General features: G+C 40.1%; 1 protein-coding gene across 2 annotated transcripts in view; it reads right to left on the bottom strand.

Annotated features, from left to right (window-relative positions):
• Positions 1-16944, bottom strand: part of LOC120901926 (nephrin-like) — a 95276-nt gene that overhangs the window by 64879 nt on the left and 13453 nt on the right. For both annotated transcript variants that reach the window (XM_040310290.1, XM_040310291.1), the window contains one exon: positions 10349-10986. In XM_040310290.1, coding sequence (XP_040166224.1) covers positions 10349-10445 — 97 coding nt within the window. In that variant the 5' untranslated portion in view covers positions 10446-10986. The remainder of the gene's footprint in view (positions 1-10348; positions 10987-16944) is intronic.

The following is a 16944-nucleotide window of genomic DNA, read 5'->3' as shown; positions in this document are numbered from 1 at the left end:
TCCCGATACGTGGACGATTTGTGGTGGTACCCAGGTAAATAGAAAAAAAAAACAAAACACTTAGCGGATTTTAATCCAGAGAATTGGCACCGTACCTATTTCCCATTTGAGGTAAGCTGTTTTGTTAAACGCTTATGCCTAGATTTAATCCTTTGCCAAAAGTGAAAGCTCTTTCGTGTGATAGAAAAATGAACCAAGTCGATTTGCAAACTCTCATAGGGAATTTTGCAGCCATGGAAGAACGTTTAACCGTGCTTCAAGAACAAAATGACGAACTTTCTCAAATACTGCAGCAGCAGCAACAACAACACAATAGTTTTGTTCCTACCGAACCTTCGGTTAGATTCCAAAATGATATGTTTAGGATACCAGATCCTTTGAAAACCATCCCAACGTTTGATGGTAATAAGAAACATTTAATATCATGGATTGCCACTGCGCAAAAAATATTAAATATGTTTAAACCAATCGTCTCCGTGCAAGTTTACGAAATGTATGTTCAGGCCGTAATAAATAAAATAGAAGGCAAGGCACGCGACACTCTTTGTGTTAACGGCAATCCGACCACATTTGAAGAGATTGTCGAAATTTTGACAAATTCGTTTGGCGACAAGAGAGACATGGCTACTTATCAAACGCAGCTTTGGACCATGAAGATGGATGAATCCATACATGTGTACTATAAGCGAACAAAAGAGATTGCACATAATATGAAAGCGTTAGCGAAACAAAAAGATTTGTATCGCAACAGTTGGCAAGCGATTAACGATTTTATAGACCAGGAGTGTTTGGCAGCATTCATAAAGGGGCTCAGTAAGCAATACTTTGGATATGTGCAAGCTGCGAAACCAGAAGATTTAGAAACAGCCTACTCGTTTTTGTGCAAGTTCCAGAATTCAGAACAAACGAAAAAAATAACTGAAAATTCTAATGCGTTCAATAAGAGCAAACCTACACCTTTTGTTCCGAAAACGGGTAATTCCAATCATCCTAGCAGTGGTAGTGTAAAGAATACTTTTTCGCACAAGCAAAAACCCATACCAATGGAGATCGATCAGTCAATGCGATCACGCGATAAAATATTCGCACACACTGCTGAGGACGGTGATAGTGATTGCGATAACGAAGAGAACGAGTTAGAGTCGGCAAATTTTCAAATGGCTTCCGTGCAATTAGATCCGAGGTAAATGCTATAAATGGTTTGCCTTACGTTTCATTACAAATAGGAAATAAAATTGCTAAAATTTTAGTTGACAGCGGGTCCAATAAAAATTTCATTTCACCTGAAATGGTGAGTGATTCTACAATCCATAAATGTAACACAGTTACAATAACAAACACCATTGGCAAGCACAAGACGAACAAAAAATTCACTTGTAATATTTTTGATACAGACACAAAATTCTACCTTTATAAATTCCATGATTATTTTGATGGCATATTAGGGTACGAAAGCTTATCAAAATTAGAAGCAATTCTAGATTGCAAAAACAACAAGCTGATCTTCCCCAATACAACGATAGATTTGTGTATCCGAAAAATGGGTCGCGATAAGCAGACAGTTCACGCACACACTGTAAGGCATATTAAAGTTCCTGTTGCCCAATACAATGGAAGCGTATTTTTGCCAAGAGATATTAGGATTAGTGATGTGGTCATACCTTCTGGTTTGTATGAAGCTGAAAATGGATACATCACAGCTCTTGCTAGTAATTTTGGACAAAAAGCTGAATTTTATTGGACCAAACCAGCTACTACTTTAGCAGTGGAAGCAACTGTTGAGGTTAATAACATGGAAATATTTTCAGAAACAATGTCAGATTCGGATCTAGAAAAAATTATTAGAATTGATCATTTAAATTCTGAAGAAAAGACCGATTTATTAAAAATATTGCACAAACATATCTCCGTTATACACACAACGGGTCATAAACTTTCATGTACTAGCAACGTAAAACACAGAATAGATACTACAGATGAAATTCCGGTCCATAGTAAATCGTACAGATACCCTCACATACACAAAGCAGAGGTAGATAAACAAATTAACGAAATGCTTGTGGACGGTATAATTCAGCATTCTTTGTCACCGTGGACATCACCAATTTGGGTTGTGCCAAAAAAACCTGATTGTACTGGTAAAAAGAGATGGAGAATCGTAGTTGATTATCGCAAATTGAACGAGAAGACGATCAGCGATAAATTCCCCATCCCGAACATTGAGGAGATTTTAGATAAGCTTGGTCGTAGTGTTTACTTTACTACGTTAGACCTCAAGTCGGGATTTCATCAAATCGAAGTCGAAGAAAAAGATAGACCGAAAACTGCATTCAATACTGATAAAGGTCACTTCGAATTCATTCGCATGCCTTTTGGGCTTAAAAACGCTCCATCTACGTTTCAGAGGGCAATGAACGCCATTCTTAACGAATTAATTGGTACGTGCTGTTTAGTGTACTTAGATGATATCATTGTTTTCGGCAGTTCTCTTCAACAGCACTTAGAAAATTTAAATAAAGTACTTTCTAGATTAACAACTGCTAATTTAAAAATAGAAATTAACAAATGTGAGTTCCTTAGGAAAGAATGTGAGTTTTTGGGTCACATTGTAACTGAAGAAGGAATTAAGCCTAACCCAGTAAAAATAGATAAAATATTGAACTGGCCAATACCTAAAACTACCACGCAAATAAAAGCCTTTCTTGGAATTTTAGGCTACTATCGTAAATTTATTAGAGATTTCGCAAAACTTACTAAACCATTAACTAATTGCTTAAAAAAGGATTCCAAAATAGTAATTGATGAAAATTATCTAAATTGTTTCAATGAATGCAAACAGTTGTTAATAACTGATCCAATACTGAAATACCCAGATTTTACCAAAAAATTTATAGTGGAAACAGATGCAAGCGATTATGCGTTGGGTGCTGTTATTTCTCAAAAATTTGAGGACGGAAAAGAACATCCAATTGCGTACGCTTCTCGGACTCTAAATGACACCGAATGCAGATATTCCGCAACAGAAAAAGAGCTTTTAGCCATCATCTTTGCCATCAAACATTTTAGGCCTTACGTATATGGCACTAAATTTGAAATTCGAACGGATCATAAACCGTTGCTTTGGCTTCGACAAAAAAACGATTTAAATCGAAAACTGTTACGTTGGAAACTTGAATTGGAGGAATTTGAATTTGATATTAAATATAAAAAAGGAATATTAAATAACAATGCTGATTCACTATCAAGAATTAATCCAGAATCAAATATAAATTTATCAGAAAGTACAATGACACAGCATTCAGCAGATTCCGATGATAACGATTACATACAAAGTACTGAGAAGCCGTTAAACGAATTCAGAAATCAGATAATCCTAAGAAAAACAAATTCCGAAAGTCAAGAGTTTCTCACATTGTTTCCAAACTATAACAGGACTATTATCGAAAAAACAGATTTCACGCAACCAGTTTTGCTAAATATCCTGAAAGAGTTTACAAGTCCTAAATGCATAAATGGTATTTATTGTAATACAGATATTCTTTGCTCGCTACAAGAACTTTATAAAAAATATTATGCAAGAGCAAAATCGCTTAAAATTTTGTATACACAATCACTACTAATAGATGTTCCTGATGACTCGGAGCAGGATCAAATAATACAATCTTATCACGATTCAAGCCACCGAGGAATTCTCGAGTCAGTAAACCACATAAAAAGAACATATTTTTTCCCAAATTTAAAACAAAAAGTATCTCAGTACATTAAAGTTTGTCGTTTATGTCAGAAATCGAAATACGACAGACACCCGTATAAAATCAAATTTGAATTAACGGACACACCTTCAAAGCCTCTAGAAATCGTGCATACAGATATCTTTATCATCAAAGATAAACACTACCTCACCTTCTGTGACCGTTTTTCTAGACTTGCTATAGCAATACCTATCCGAACTCGCAATACTGTACATATTATAAAAGGTATGTCTACATTTATGGCATTAGTAGGAAAACCAGAGTTATTAATATTGGATCAAGAGGCTGCATTTACTTCATCCTTATTAAAATCTTTTCTTGAAGAAAATCACATACAGTACCATCATACCAGCGTAGCTCAGTCTTCATCAAATGGTACAGTTGAGATAGTTCACAGAACATTAAGAGAGCTTCACAATATTTTGTCCAATAAGGAAACCACTAAGGATTTTTCGGAGACCACAAAAATGAATTTAGCTATTTCTATTTACAATGACTCAATACATTCGGAAACAAAATTAACACCAAATGAATTATTTCGAGGGTTTAAGAGTACAAGCCCTGTTCCAACAGACATTACTGAAATGATTCGGTTAAAAGAGCAAATGTATGCAGAATATCGGCAAAACATGATTAGCAGGAAAGAAAAAGAATTAACTAAAAAAAACAGCAACAGAGAAGATCCAATAAAATTGGAACAAGGAGAAATTGTATACACTCGAAATAGGAATAATCTTAAGCATCAAGAAAGATATAAAGAATGTAAAATATTAGAAGATAGAAAAGTAACGTTTATAAACGATCAAGGGAAAAAGATTCATAAGGCTAAAGTGAAAAGGAAACATAACTAACTTAACATCTCTATTGAATTCCATTCAATTACTAACAATAGGTTTAAGAATATGAAACATTATAACGTTTACGAAAAAAAATTTTTTTTTTAATATTTTGTGTTAAAGCGATAAAGCACAACTAAATCTAATTCAATGGTATCCTCCCCATAACGACGATCATAGTGTCGAGGACGACACTCCGCTACCCCCCCGAGAAGATATGTACATGAGGCACACCTGCCCTTGGCTGGGGAATTGCCTACGTTCTTCACGTCGGTGCACTGTAAGATTGCACGCATACATGTACGCCATCCACACAGTCACAGTTACCATCCTCGTCGAGTGACACATTAGGATTGTGATAGTGGATGTGAACATCATTAGATGCGTGCGCGGCTGATCCTAACACACAAACGGCGGGTCAGTTGCAAATCAGAGGTACTTGTGTTCGGATCATTACAACAATAAAAATTGCTATCGCTTTATCCATAACTCCATTTCATTTGATTGGTTGAATAGAATTTCATTGGGTTTGTATCCAGTAGAAGAATGTACACTATTATTGTACAAGGATACAGCGATTTGTGTCATTTCTACTGTTTTTAGCTCAGGGAATTTGTGTTTGTTAGTATTAAAAACCTCAATGATTGTGCTGTGGGTTTTTTCCACCTGGCCATTAGACTCAGAACATGACGCGAATTCTAATTCTATTCCCAATTGTTCCAAATATCCTTGTAATTGTAAGCTTCTAAAAGAACATTCATGATCGCATATGAGTTTCTTGGGAGTTCCAAAGGTCGAAATGTATTGTGCTAGACCACTTTGAATATCTACGGTATTTCTTGATTCTATCTTGATTAGCTGTAAGTGTTTTGTAAATGCGCACACAAAAGATAGGAAATAGTTTTTATCCATGCCAAAGATATCCATGTGTACCCTTTCTAGTGGAGCTTCTGTTATTGGTCTGGCAGAGATTTTTATGTTGTAAGGGCGTCTTTCGTATTTGTGTTTTGCACAGATTTTACACATATTAATGTATTTACGAATTTTTTGCATCAATCTTGGGAAATAATATGATCTTTTCAGTTGATTTTCTATCTCTTGAGCTCCTCTGTGCGCACGATCATGCTCTCGCTTAATTAATGCGTATTGATCCTCGTCTGTTGCTACATTTTCTACAATGTTTTGAGCGATAACAAAATGTGAAAGCGTTTCTACTGAATATTTTCTACATGCGTTTTGGATAGTATTGAACAATGTTTCTGGGGCGTGTATTGCGCTTTGTTTGCCATCGTGGAATTTTCTAATGAATGATTCTATATCGCTGGGGCTATAAGAGCTTTTTGAAATTGTTATACGTTTTTGATTGGGGAACGGTACGTCTTGAATAATCCCTTCTGGTTGTGTAACTTTAAATATTATTTGATTTCTAAAGTAGTTTATTGGTCGCTCTGTGAAGTGAATAAAAAAATCTTGCGAGCTTTTAGCAGAATGTACTGTATCTGTATCAGAAGGATTAGGGGTAGTTGATTCGATTTCGGTAGAAGAATCGATTTCATTATTATTTGTCTCAAGTTTTCTGCTAAGGGCGTCAGCGACCAAATTGGTTTTACCTGTTTTATATTCGACATCGTAGTCGTAATTTTCTAATGCAAGGCGCCAGCGTATTATTTTGGGATTTTTTGAACTGTCTTTAATGAAAATTAGAGGCTTGTGATCGGTTACCAATTTAAATTTACGGCCAAACAAGTATGGTTTAAATTTTTCGACTGCCCAGATAATGGCAAGAGCCTCTTTTTCTGTAGTTGAATAATTGACTTCAGCGTGGTTAAGTGTTCTTGATGCGAATGCTACCGGGTGATCTTTTAAATTATGGATTTGAGATAAGACTGCGCCTAGAGCATAATTTGATGCATCAGTTGTCAATACAAATGGTTTTGAAAAGTCAGGATAAATCAATACAGGATCCATGGTGAGAATTAATTTAGATTTTTCAAATGATTCTATGTACTCGGGATCGGAAATATTTAACTTGATGTTTTGTTTCAAATATTTTGTCATTGGCCGTGTGATTTTAGCGAAATCTTTAATAAATTTCCGATAATACCCAAGTAATCCTAAGTATTGCTTGATTTGTTTTTCGTTCGTTGGCAATTTCCAGTTAATTATTTCGGTGATTTTGTTAGGATGTGGCTTAATGCCATTTCTGGTAACGATATGACCAAGGAATTCGCAATCTCTTTTTAAAAAATCACATTTATGGATTTGGATTTTTAAGTTTGCCTTTCCGAGCTTCTCTAATACGAGATGGAGATTTGAAATGTGATTTTTTAAGTTACTGCCAAATACTATCACATCATCGAGGTATACGTAGCATGTTTTCCCTATCAGATCCCCGAGAATCGAGTTCATTACTCTTTGAAACGTTGAAGGTGCATTTTTTAACCCGAATGGCATTCGTAAAAACTCATAATGACCAGATTCGGTACTAAATGCAGTTTTTTCTTGTGATTCTGGGTCCATTTCTATTTGATGGAATCCGCTCTTCAGATCTAATGTTGAAAAATACTCGGCACAACCAAGATTATCGAGGATGTCTTCCACTTGTGGGATTGGGTATCTATCATCTATAGTAATGTCGTTTAATTTTCTATAATCTATTACGATTCGAAAGTTTTCTTTTCCCATCGAATCTTCCTTTTTAGGGACTACCCATATAGGGGCATTCCATGGAGACTTAGAATGTGTGATAATACCGTTTTGAAGCATTTCCTGTATTTTTTGTTTTACTATTGTTTTATGGACATGGGGATACCTGTAGGTTTTAGTGTAAATTGGTCTATTGGTTGTTGTTACTATTTTATGCTTAACTTCTGTTGTTGCCGAAAGACTTTCATTTTCTTTTGGTATTATTCCTTTATGTTTTTCAATTACGTCCAACAACATAGAGTGAAGAACATTTGTTCTTCACTATTTAGGTGATCGATTCTCAATGAATCTTTCAAAAAAGAGCAATTATTATTGATTAGGGTATTTAAGATTTGATACTCTTTTGACCCAGGTTCTATATGATATTTGTGGTAGCGAATGCTTTGATTCAGAAGTGTAAGTGTTCCTTCTTTGTAGTTTAAAACCGCATTAAGAGAGGAAAGCGTTTCGGTACCAATTAACCCATCGAAAAACGGGTGAAATTTGTTTTCATAAAACTCAATAGATGGTAGATGTTTTCCTAACAGGAACTCACGTCCTTTCGTGTGCACTTCAGCCTCACCATACATGTTTTTGCTTCTAGTGTTGGGGCATTTTTGAACGGTTTTGAGAATGCCTGGCCTCAACAGGTTTTTGTTAGCTCCTGAGTCTACAAGAATATTCAAAGACTGATTATTCGAACTATGGTATAGTTTCAAATAGGGTAGAAAGTTGTGATTGCCTTTTGTTATTCCGCAGATCTCGGTTCCGAAGCAGACCAAAAATTTTCATCAGTTTCACTTTCATAAGTTTCGTGATTGTTGACGGACCTTTGCGTTAGCTTGCTTCTGGTTGTAGTAGTGTCCATTGGTTCGTCATGAACGACCTTACTTGCATGATAGGATTGTTTTTTTTCTGTATGGGGTTTCTCGTAACGCTGATTGGATGTTAATTTATAAGTATTATTAGTTGGTTTGTCGTTTTTCTCTATGACTTTCCCAAAGTCTTTCTTTGTTTTTAACATGCACAAAAAGTTATATACCTCTTCCACATCTTTCGGTTGTGCAGCTTGTACGTGACCATAATATTCTTCACTTAGCCCGGCTATAAAAGCGGCTAAAGCATCCTCGTTTATGAAACAGTTAATAGCTTCCCAATTGTTTCGATAAATTGGATTTTGCTTAGCAATGATTTTTATTTTATCTACCAAATCGTTGTGAATAGAATAATATTTATGGATTGACATATTAGTCGACAGTTTCAATTGCCATAACTGGCTTTTGTAGGTTGAAAATGCAGAAACCTTTTCACCGAAAGCTTTTAATAGTATGCTTTTTACGGTTTCGAAATCATGTGGGCTGCCTTGTTGGCATAATACATCGTTTGCCCTACCTATGATTTTGTTACTAACCGCAATTTCGTACAAGTTGAAAATATCAACGGGAACAATTGCTCTAAAAACATTTAAAGTCGTTTCGACTTTAGCAATCCATCCCATTAATTGTTTTCTATTACCATCGAAAGACGGCAGCTCTTTTATTGGATCGGGAATAGTAAAAAAATTCGCTCGACTAGTGTGCGCGTGCACATGTGGTATCTCTTTGACTCATCAGGGCATTGCTCTCTGTTGTTCCTTTCGCTTATCGCAGCCTCCAACGAGCCTTGACGTTCTGCTAGGTTTTGCAGGTAACCTTCCATGGCAGACAATTGCTCGCAAATTTGTTCCATGCTAACCTCACGCAGGGTCAAAGAATCTAAAGACAGTTCAATGGTATTGGTTTTACTTGATTCGGAAGATATCGAATCCGTTTCGGAATCAGAATAACTGTTTCTAGCCTCCCACATGTAACACACAAACGCGCACACAAACACTATACACTCTTTTTTTTATTTGAAATAGAGCGGTAAGAAAAAACAATTGCTCAAGGGTCGGTGCCTCTGTCGTAGCTGTACTTTATTCTTACAAATACTAGTAAGAGTTAGTACTTACGAAGGTCGTGCTGGGAAGCGTGTACCAGGAACACGTGGTTTTCGTGAGAGGTCAAGGGGGATCACAACTCACGCGACGGATTCTCCAAAATATCGCGGATGCCGTAGGCGGATTCCAAACGTAGCCTTTTTTACTCAGCTACTACCACTTAACACCAATCACTACTATTTTTATTTAAAAAAACAATCACCACTTAGCATTCACTGGTTGGTTCCGAACGGCTGCGCCAATTATATTCGTGTTGTTCGTCGAGCGTTTATTCACCAAAAGAGAACGAGATCCTGACATTCGCTACGCTCTGCACCTCGCGTGGCTTGCATCGCCCCGGTTGATACGCATTGAAGTTTAGGTTTACATGTGGTGATCGAGGAGCTTAGCTGGGGTAACGCATCCCATAATTATATATATACCAAAAGGTAAAGTAGAAAGTCTCATGAATCATAGTGGCTTGATGACACTTCCGACAGTGTCGGCAATGATTTCCGCTTCTTGCTTTCCATGAGAGTTTGGGTTTTGTGTTGTGCAATCCTTGAATTTGTTTACAATTCCTCCATGAACTTGGGGTTCTTTGTGTGTATTTTTTAAATTTAAAATGATCTAAAGTCTCTATTATAAACCATTATGTTGTTCATATACAGTAGTTTGCTCATTTTGCTTTAAAATAAGCTTACACCCAGCTCGTAACGGCTACACTGGCAAGCTAATTGCATACCTCTAGGCGTTTTTTGTTAAAACAAACCCGAAGGCAGCTAAACCTGCTTTGTTCCTAAAATACCTGTTTTGTACTAAACCATGTAAACAATAACCAACAGTGTAACGCAATTATGGAGTATAATAGCGCCGCACAGCCAGGCCGGACCCGATTTGTTGTAATTTTCCCACGCTGGGGTTATTAAAATTTAACGCAACGCATTATGCTGTCCCGGCGTTAAATCAGCGCTTCAAACAAGATAACGATTCTGGGAAGGGAAACACATTTGCCTGTCCAGGCTGAACACCATCGGGACAAGATTCTAGAGGCACCACAGGCAACAAAAAATCTACAACAAAATGGTAATATGGTGCAATACTGCCTGTTGACTTACCGTGTTTGTCCTTTTCGTGCATCGATTTTCCATCTATTAAATTTATAATTAGCACCAATTTCCACCACAGCACGCGTACGAAACCGTCGGTTTTCATGTTTTCTTTTTTGTTGTTTTTTTGTATCCCTAACGCTTCTGCCTGATGCTATCTTTGGGTCACGCTGGTTGGGATGGCTCGCAGCGCTCTTTCTCGCTTTCTCCTTTGCTCTGCCTGTCTTTTCCTCGAAACGCACGCTGTGTCCCGTTGGACGGGTGAGTGTGGATCTTTTTTAGGCTGTTGTTTTGCCGCTTGCGACACAATCTGTGCGACAAGCTCCTGTGGGCGATCTGACGCACAACCTTGCCGGACCCAATCTGTTGCCCCGGCCTTGTGTGGCAGTGTGCGATGCGGGTGATGAATCCGGTCGATGCTCAATTTAATGACGTCGGTGGCGATGATGTCGATGCTGGTGCTGGCTGATGATGGTGATGATGATTCGGCGCGTCAACATATCCCACCGGAACCGAGGCAGCGTTCGCTCCATTTCCTCACCGACCGACGGTTGGAGCAGAGCGGACCATTGCCACGGCTACGGACCTTTAATGGGGTGGCTGACGTTTTTGTCACTTGCTGCACTACTGACGACTGTCCAGGTTACCTGCGGATAGAGAATAGTATCAAGATGGATGCGGTTAGTTTTGGGACTGGTTACATCGTTCGTTCTGTTTTGTGTTTGCATCCCTTCAATTGCTCCCGTTTGCAACGACTGGAGTGAAGCTGCTGCAAAACTGTAGCAGTCGGAAAAGCCCAATCGCAACGGCGCCGTATGCGAGCAAAAGAGCGAGCCCGAGCCGCTGCCAAATGACGTCAGCAATTGGGCGTACAGCAGGGATGCAGCTAACAAGATACGCCGTGTGTGTGTGTTCACAATTTCATTCCGACTCTGCGAATGGATTGGGGTGGATGGATCGCTGGCTGGTGTCGTCTACAAATGGTTCGGCAGTTGCAGTGTCGCTGCCAAAGAATGGTCCTGCACTTGAAGCGTGCAGCTTGCAGGCAATGGTGCTTGCCGAGCCAAGCTTCCCTTACATTGCAAACCCGAGCACAAAATGGTTGCGCTGATGGAATGTTGTCGCGGTTAAGCCGTCACATTTGCTGCATTTGGCGGACGGCGGCGAAATGAAGTGGTGGTGATATGGGAAACACTTTTATTAAAACCGCCACGCGCTCCAGCACCGACCGCACCAAACTGCATCGCCAATCCGGTGACAGTGGGTGGTAGCTGGCGGTGGTAGCAAATTTATTCATAACGACATTTGACAATAGAGGCAGCGAGCAAGCGCATCACCAACGAGATACGAGAATAACCGACTTCGCATATATGTGTGGTAGTGATCGGTGTGCGGAGTGGAACGCAGCAGTGCACCGGAGTGTAAAGTCTTTGGTAGCAGCGGTTGTAGATTACATAAAATTGGCGAACTACAAGCATGTTGGGGAATATTTACATTGCAAAAAGCGAGAGCTTCTCTAACTCGAATGGGTTATGTATGTTGTTTAGTTTTTTAATTAAAGATTTCCATGCGCTTTATTGTTTGCCGAAAGTGATAGTTTGTTGTCGGGTGGGAAACAATTGATAGTTAAGCTTACGCAGACACACGTGTATTTTCTCAGTTTTTTTTTAAATATTTGTGCTTATAGTATAGACTTTACTACAAGTTAAATTCTTGATTGAATTCAATTTAAAACAAACAACAGTGAATTGCAGCACTTATAGTTACCAAATAGGTAATGATATCATTTGCATACCTTTAGGCGTATTACACTCATCGTAGAATTCAAGTCACTCAGTGTACAAACTACACAACCCAACGCTGATGTCTCATAAATAACATGCAAAACTATTTTGACGTGAATTATAGTGCAGATTGTCAACAGTAGGGAGGGCAATTAGCTACACAATTAAAAAGTAAAAACGGTACTGCGGATTGCATGCATTGTGGCGTTTTGTCATGCAGCTTGACTAATTGCCGTAAAATTGTGTTAAACTGAGGGCTGCATCCGTTTAAGCAAACGATGTGGAGAATGCAAGTCGATGAAAATGATAAAAAAATGCCCTAACAGAAGCATTTTAGAAACATTCTAAGGAGATTTCTCAAAATAAAACAAAATGAAATTCCAATTGTATCCCATAAAGAGCACATTGTATGGAATATGTTTTAAAACATATCTGTTTTCTGATAATTGAAGCATTTTTTCACGTCATATGATCACACTCAACTGCTTGCAAAGTATGCATCATACGTTGGAGATAGACGATAGCAAAATAGAAGCCTGTTAATTAAAACATTGCACTTGAACAATTTCTTCCCAGTTCGTTATACGATACACGCTGGTGTTGTCGGTGTCAGTTTGTTTGCTTGTTTCATCCTCCCATCGCTCTATCCATTATGGTAGAGGCCTATCATGGTGTGATGTATCCTGGCATGTCTACCTAGAAGCTCGATGAAACCCAAGATTTTCCTTCAATACTTCCCATCAGCCATACTCGGCCTGTTGGGTTCTGGTTCAATGCCAGCTCATAAAGGTATCGATTATTTCCCCACCGCATCTGCACACTGGCGGTGAGTTTCGGGTCGATATGCAAGGTGCAAGGGCAGTTAAATCGGTAGTAAATATTGGTTTCCTCAAGCCCCTTTACTCACCGCAGACATACACAAACTCACATACACACACCCATACACAAACGAAGAGCAAAGAGCTTCAGCAAGGTCAACATACAAACAGCGGAGGAGTTCCATCCCTGCCAAGACGTGGCCAGGCTGCAATAAATATCATTGAAACTGCAACCAATCGTGCGAGGCGTTCTAACATTTAAAACTCTGGAACTCTGGAAAAGATCATGTGCAAAAAAAAGAACAAAAGCATGCACAGGCTAACCGCTCACATAAATTTGGAGCTTTTTTTTTGCTTCTCACCGACAAAACCCTTGCTGACCTCGTGTCGGTGCGGTTTGGGACGATTTTTCATCAATTTATGGATGAAATTATATTTTAATCCAAAACTAATTTACATGCACATGCGAAATCAATTGCACGCAAGTGCATGATTGCAATAATACACTGCAGAGCAAAGGGGCTCACAGCAGGGATGTGGTACAATCAAGTACAATCGAGAGAAAAAAAAAATATGCACAACGAACAAAACAAAAAATACATCCGATCCGGACAACCAATAATCAGCCATTTGTAGAGTGAAGCTGCTACACACATCGATGAAGCGCCGTCACGAAAAAATGGGGCAAAAAATTACGGGATGATTCAACAACGGACACAGAAGCTACACGTTCTCGAAAGCTGATTGTTGGACAACATCAGCAACAACAATAGCAACAAAAAAACGAACAACTCCGGCGGGTGCCTTTTTACATCCCCAGCACCATCCGATACAGCATCCAGCAGGGAGATGGATGGACAAAAGCTTGATTATGTGTACGGTGCGCATTAAATCATTATTTCATTATTTTCATGAATTGAAAATTTACTCATTATGCGAACTCGACCATGTGTATGATTCTGTGCTGTGGCACAAAATCGAATTCCCGGGCCATCGGCCGATGCCAATGGGAACGGAAGCCGAATAGTGACCATTTGCACTTACACACACAGACACACAGACACACGTACAGATAGAGTTATACGAACCAAGCGGATGTGGATGGATGAGGGATGATCGGGTTTTTTCGAGGCCGGTAATTGTGATTGGTCTCGCAGAGTTGTCCATCGTTCATTGTCGCTCACGGGTTGATTAAAATGATCGACAATAAAATAAAAGAAATAGCAACAACAACAACAAAAAACCAACTACAACTGTAAACACTGATGGTGAGGATATGAGAGTTTTTTGTATTTTATTTTATTTGTTGTTGCTTTCCTCCATCCTTTTTTTTGCTGCCAATTTCGTTAGTCAGTTGCCAGTCGAAAGGGCAAAGTTGTAACGTACCAATTAGAACTGTTTCGTATGTGCGTTATGTGTGTATGTTTGTGTGGCGTGTAGAGTACAACACACAAAAAAATGTTGAAAACAGGAGGTTGCACTGTAAAATAAATACAATCGCCGGAATAGCTGGCAGCATTGTTTGATTGTTCGATTGGCTGCCGCCAAGTCGTATGACCGGATATTGAAACAGAAAGATAGAGAGAGAGAGAGAGTTTATTTGCATCTCGTTAATTGACAGCACCTTTTACTAGCAAAATATTTCTGCAAAAGCTGCTGTGTAATTAGTTAATGAACAAAACAACTAAAAAGAAGTTGGTGATCAGAAGTGCTCGATTTAATCATTTTAAACCCCCCCTAAAAGTATGCAATTTTCATTACAAACGTCACTTACGTACGATCGAAGTGCCGTTTTTACGCCCTAATGCTAATTGTCATTCCTAAAACTAATGCTTTTAACACCATAGTAACCACTCTCGCGACACTACCTTGAAAGTAACACATAAAAGCGCCATTTTAAAATCCGGACAGCTTCTCGTCATTTTATGCTTCCCATTGTTCCACTTATCAACGGATTCCTCGAAATTGCAACAGATTCCCAGCGAAATGCTCAATTCATGTACCCGAGAAACATCAGCACGATTCGTTCCTCAGTAAGCATTGAGCATTTAGCACGTTTTTCCCTCAATTTTGTTACTCCCATTGCTGGCCCAAGCGTTGTGGGCACATAATTTCAACTTCGGCTCTATTTATTTCGCTTTTAATTCCATGAACACCAGCAAACCATTCGACATCAAATATTTACCATTTTGCATGAAATCGGAAGCCACTGGCGACCTGAATAGATCTTGCCAGAATTGTGCCCAAAGAACCACTTCTCGGTACAGCGTCAGGACGCTCGCGATGAGAGAATTCCCGCAACAACAAAAAAGCGGCGAATTGAACCAAGCAGCGAATTAAATACCAGTTTGCAGCAGTAGCGAGCGGAAAAGGCACATCTACAAGAAGAAGCAGACGAAAAATACAGCCCCTCCATTAAAAGGGAGTGCTATTAGTAGGGAATAATGCGCTTTCGGGGTCACACACCGGTTCGAACGTAATGCTTGCAGGAGACGGAAACCCACAGGGGCCATTGGGTCACACACACACACACCATCACCGTTGCCCTCTCATTTGTCGCTTTCGAAGGCTGTATGCATTCCTTTAATCGGTCCGTTGCGGTTCACTCATTTGGTCAAATAATGGCTGTGAGAGAGTGCCGCCATTGTTTTTTTTTGTTCTTGTGTCTTCACCTAACCGAACCAGCACCGAAAGCAGATCGTGTCCGAGTTCATTTGCCAGGTAGCATTTAAATATTCCGGGCTCCGAGGTGGCAGGGGCCAAGAAACGAACGTACGTGTGTGTGTGTGTGCTCGCTCGATGACCTTCCGCCATCAGGTTCTCGACCATCCGGAAATTGCCAGCCATTCTTTGTCCGACACCATATTCCTGGATTAATTTCCTTCGCTCGTGGGCCCCGAGCGAAAGGTGCAATTTGAAGTTTGCCAGCTTTACGGAGGTTTGGCGTGGGGGAAGCGGAGCTGGAGGTGCAATGGTAATTGTAAATCATAATGAACCACACCTACGTGACCCGTCGTGTGGCACGTCCGAATATTGGGCCACTCGATCGGCAAGGGGATGGAGGGGGCAATCAACACACGACGGTAAAAAACGCTCCTCCAATTCCAACTCCAAAGAGAGCAAGAGAGGACTAAACGTAGCTTCGAGTGGTTTGCCTGCAGAGGGCGCGCTCTTCCCGCTTAAAATAGCGCCATCTAGCGCAGCTACAGCAACACCACCTCACCCCACTCCACCACCTCCCTTAGAGTTGCAAGACCCAACGCGAACGTGGAGAGGGATTAATTTCCATTACAATCGAACGGTGCAAGTGCATCCTTCGGGCATATCAATTACCGTGGCGAGGGAAATACCTGCCGGCCGTTTCACGGATGCGGCGGGAGAATAGGGGCAGTGTTTTCGAGGTGACCGGATATGCACAGCATGACGGTCGACTGCGTGCCGTCACGGGCGATTAGTTCGCTGTACGGCTTAGAATTCATCATTGGTTTCTCCCTGTTTTTCATGTCCTCGCCCCAGAACGGTGCCAGACGGTGTTGTTGCCCGCGTGTTCCCCGGAGAGTCTGGTCTCACGCTGTCTGTGTCTGTGTGTGTATGTGTTTGCGACTAGAAAAGGGACCCGCAGGGTGCCTATTGATTGACGCTCTCGTTCTCTCTCTCTCTCTCACTCTCTCTCTCTCTATTCCAGACTTTATCCAGCGGCTACATCCTTCATGGTTCACAACGCACTGGAGCGCGTACCAGAATGGACCAACCTCCGAAGCTTTGAAGCCGATTGGAGCACACTGGAGCGCTGGATCGATCGGAACGGACGGAAATAGCCGGCACACGCACCCTGCACGTTTTAGCTAAAGTGGTGGTAATTTATTTTTTCCTTCCCGCACGAGCGCCAAGCTGCATCCCCTCGATGGGTAAGGACACGGAACAGCGATTATTGCCTGCTACGGTATCAACAACCTGCCTGTTCCCAGTCGCTCTCAACTCGTTCGATTCAGAGACGCGACCA

This window comes from Anopheles arabiensis, chromosome 3 (genome assembly GCF_016920715.1).
Source record: "Anopheles arabiensis isolate DONGOLA chromosome 3, AaraD3, whole genome shotgun sequence".
NCBI classification, from domain to species: domain Eukaryota; kingdom Metazoa; phylum Arthropoda; class Insecta; order Diptera; family Culicidae; genus Anopheles; species Anopheles arabiensis.
Note: the sequence above shows the minus strand (reverse complement) of the source record. Positions and strands in the feature narration are given on the sequence as shown.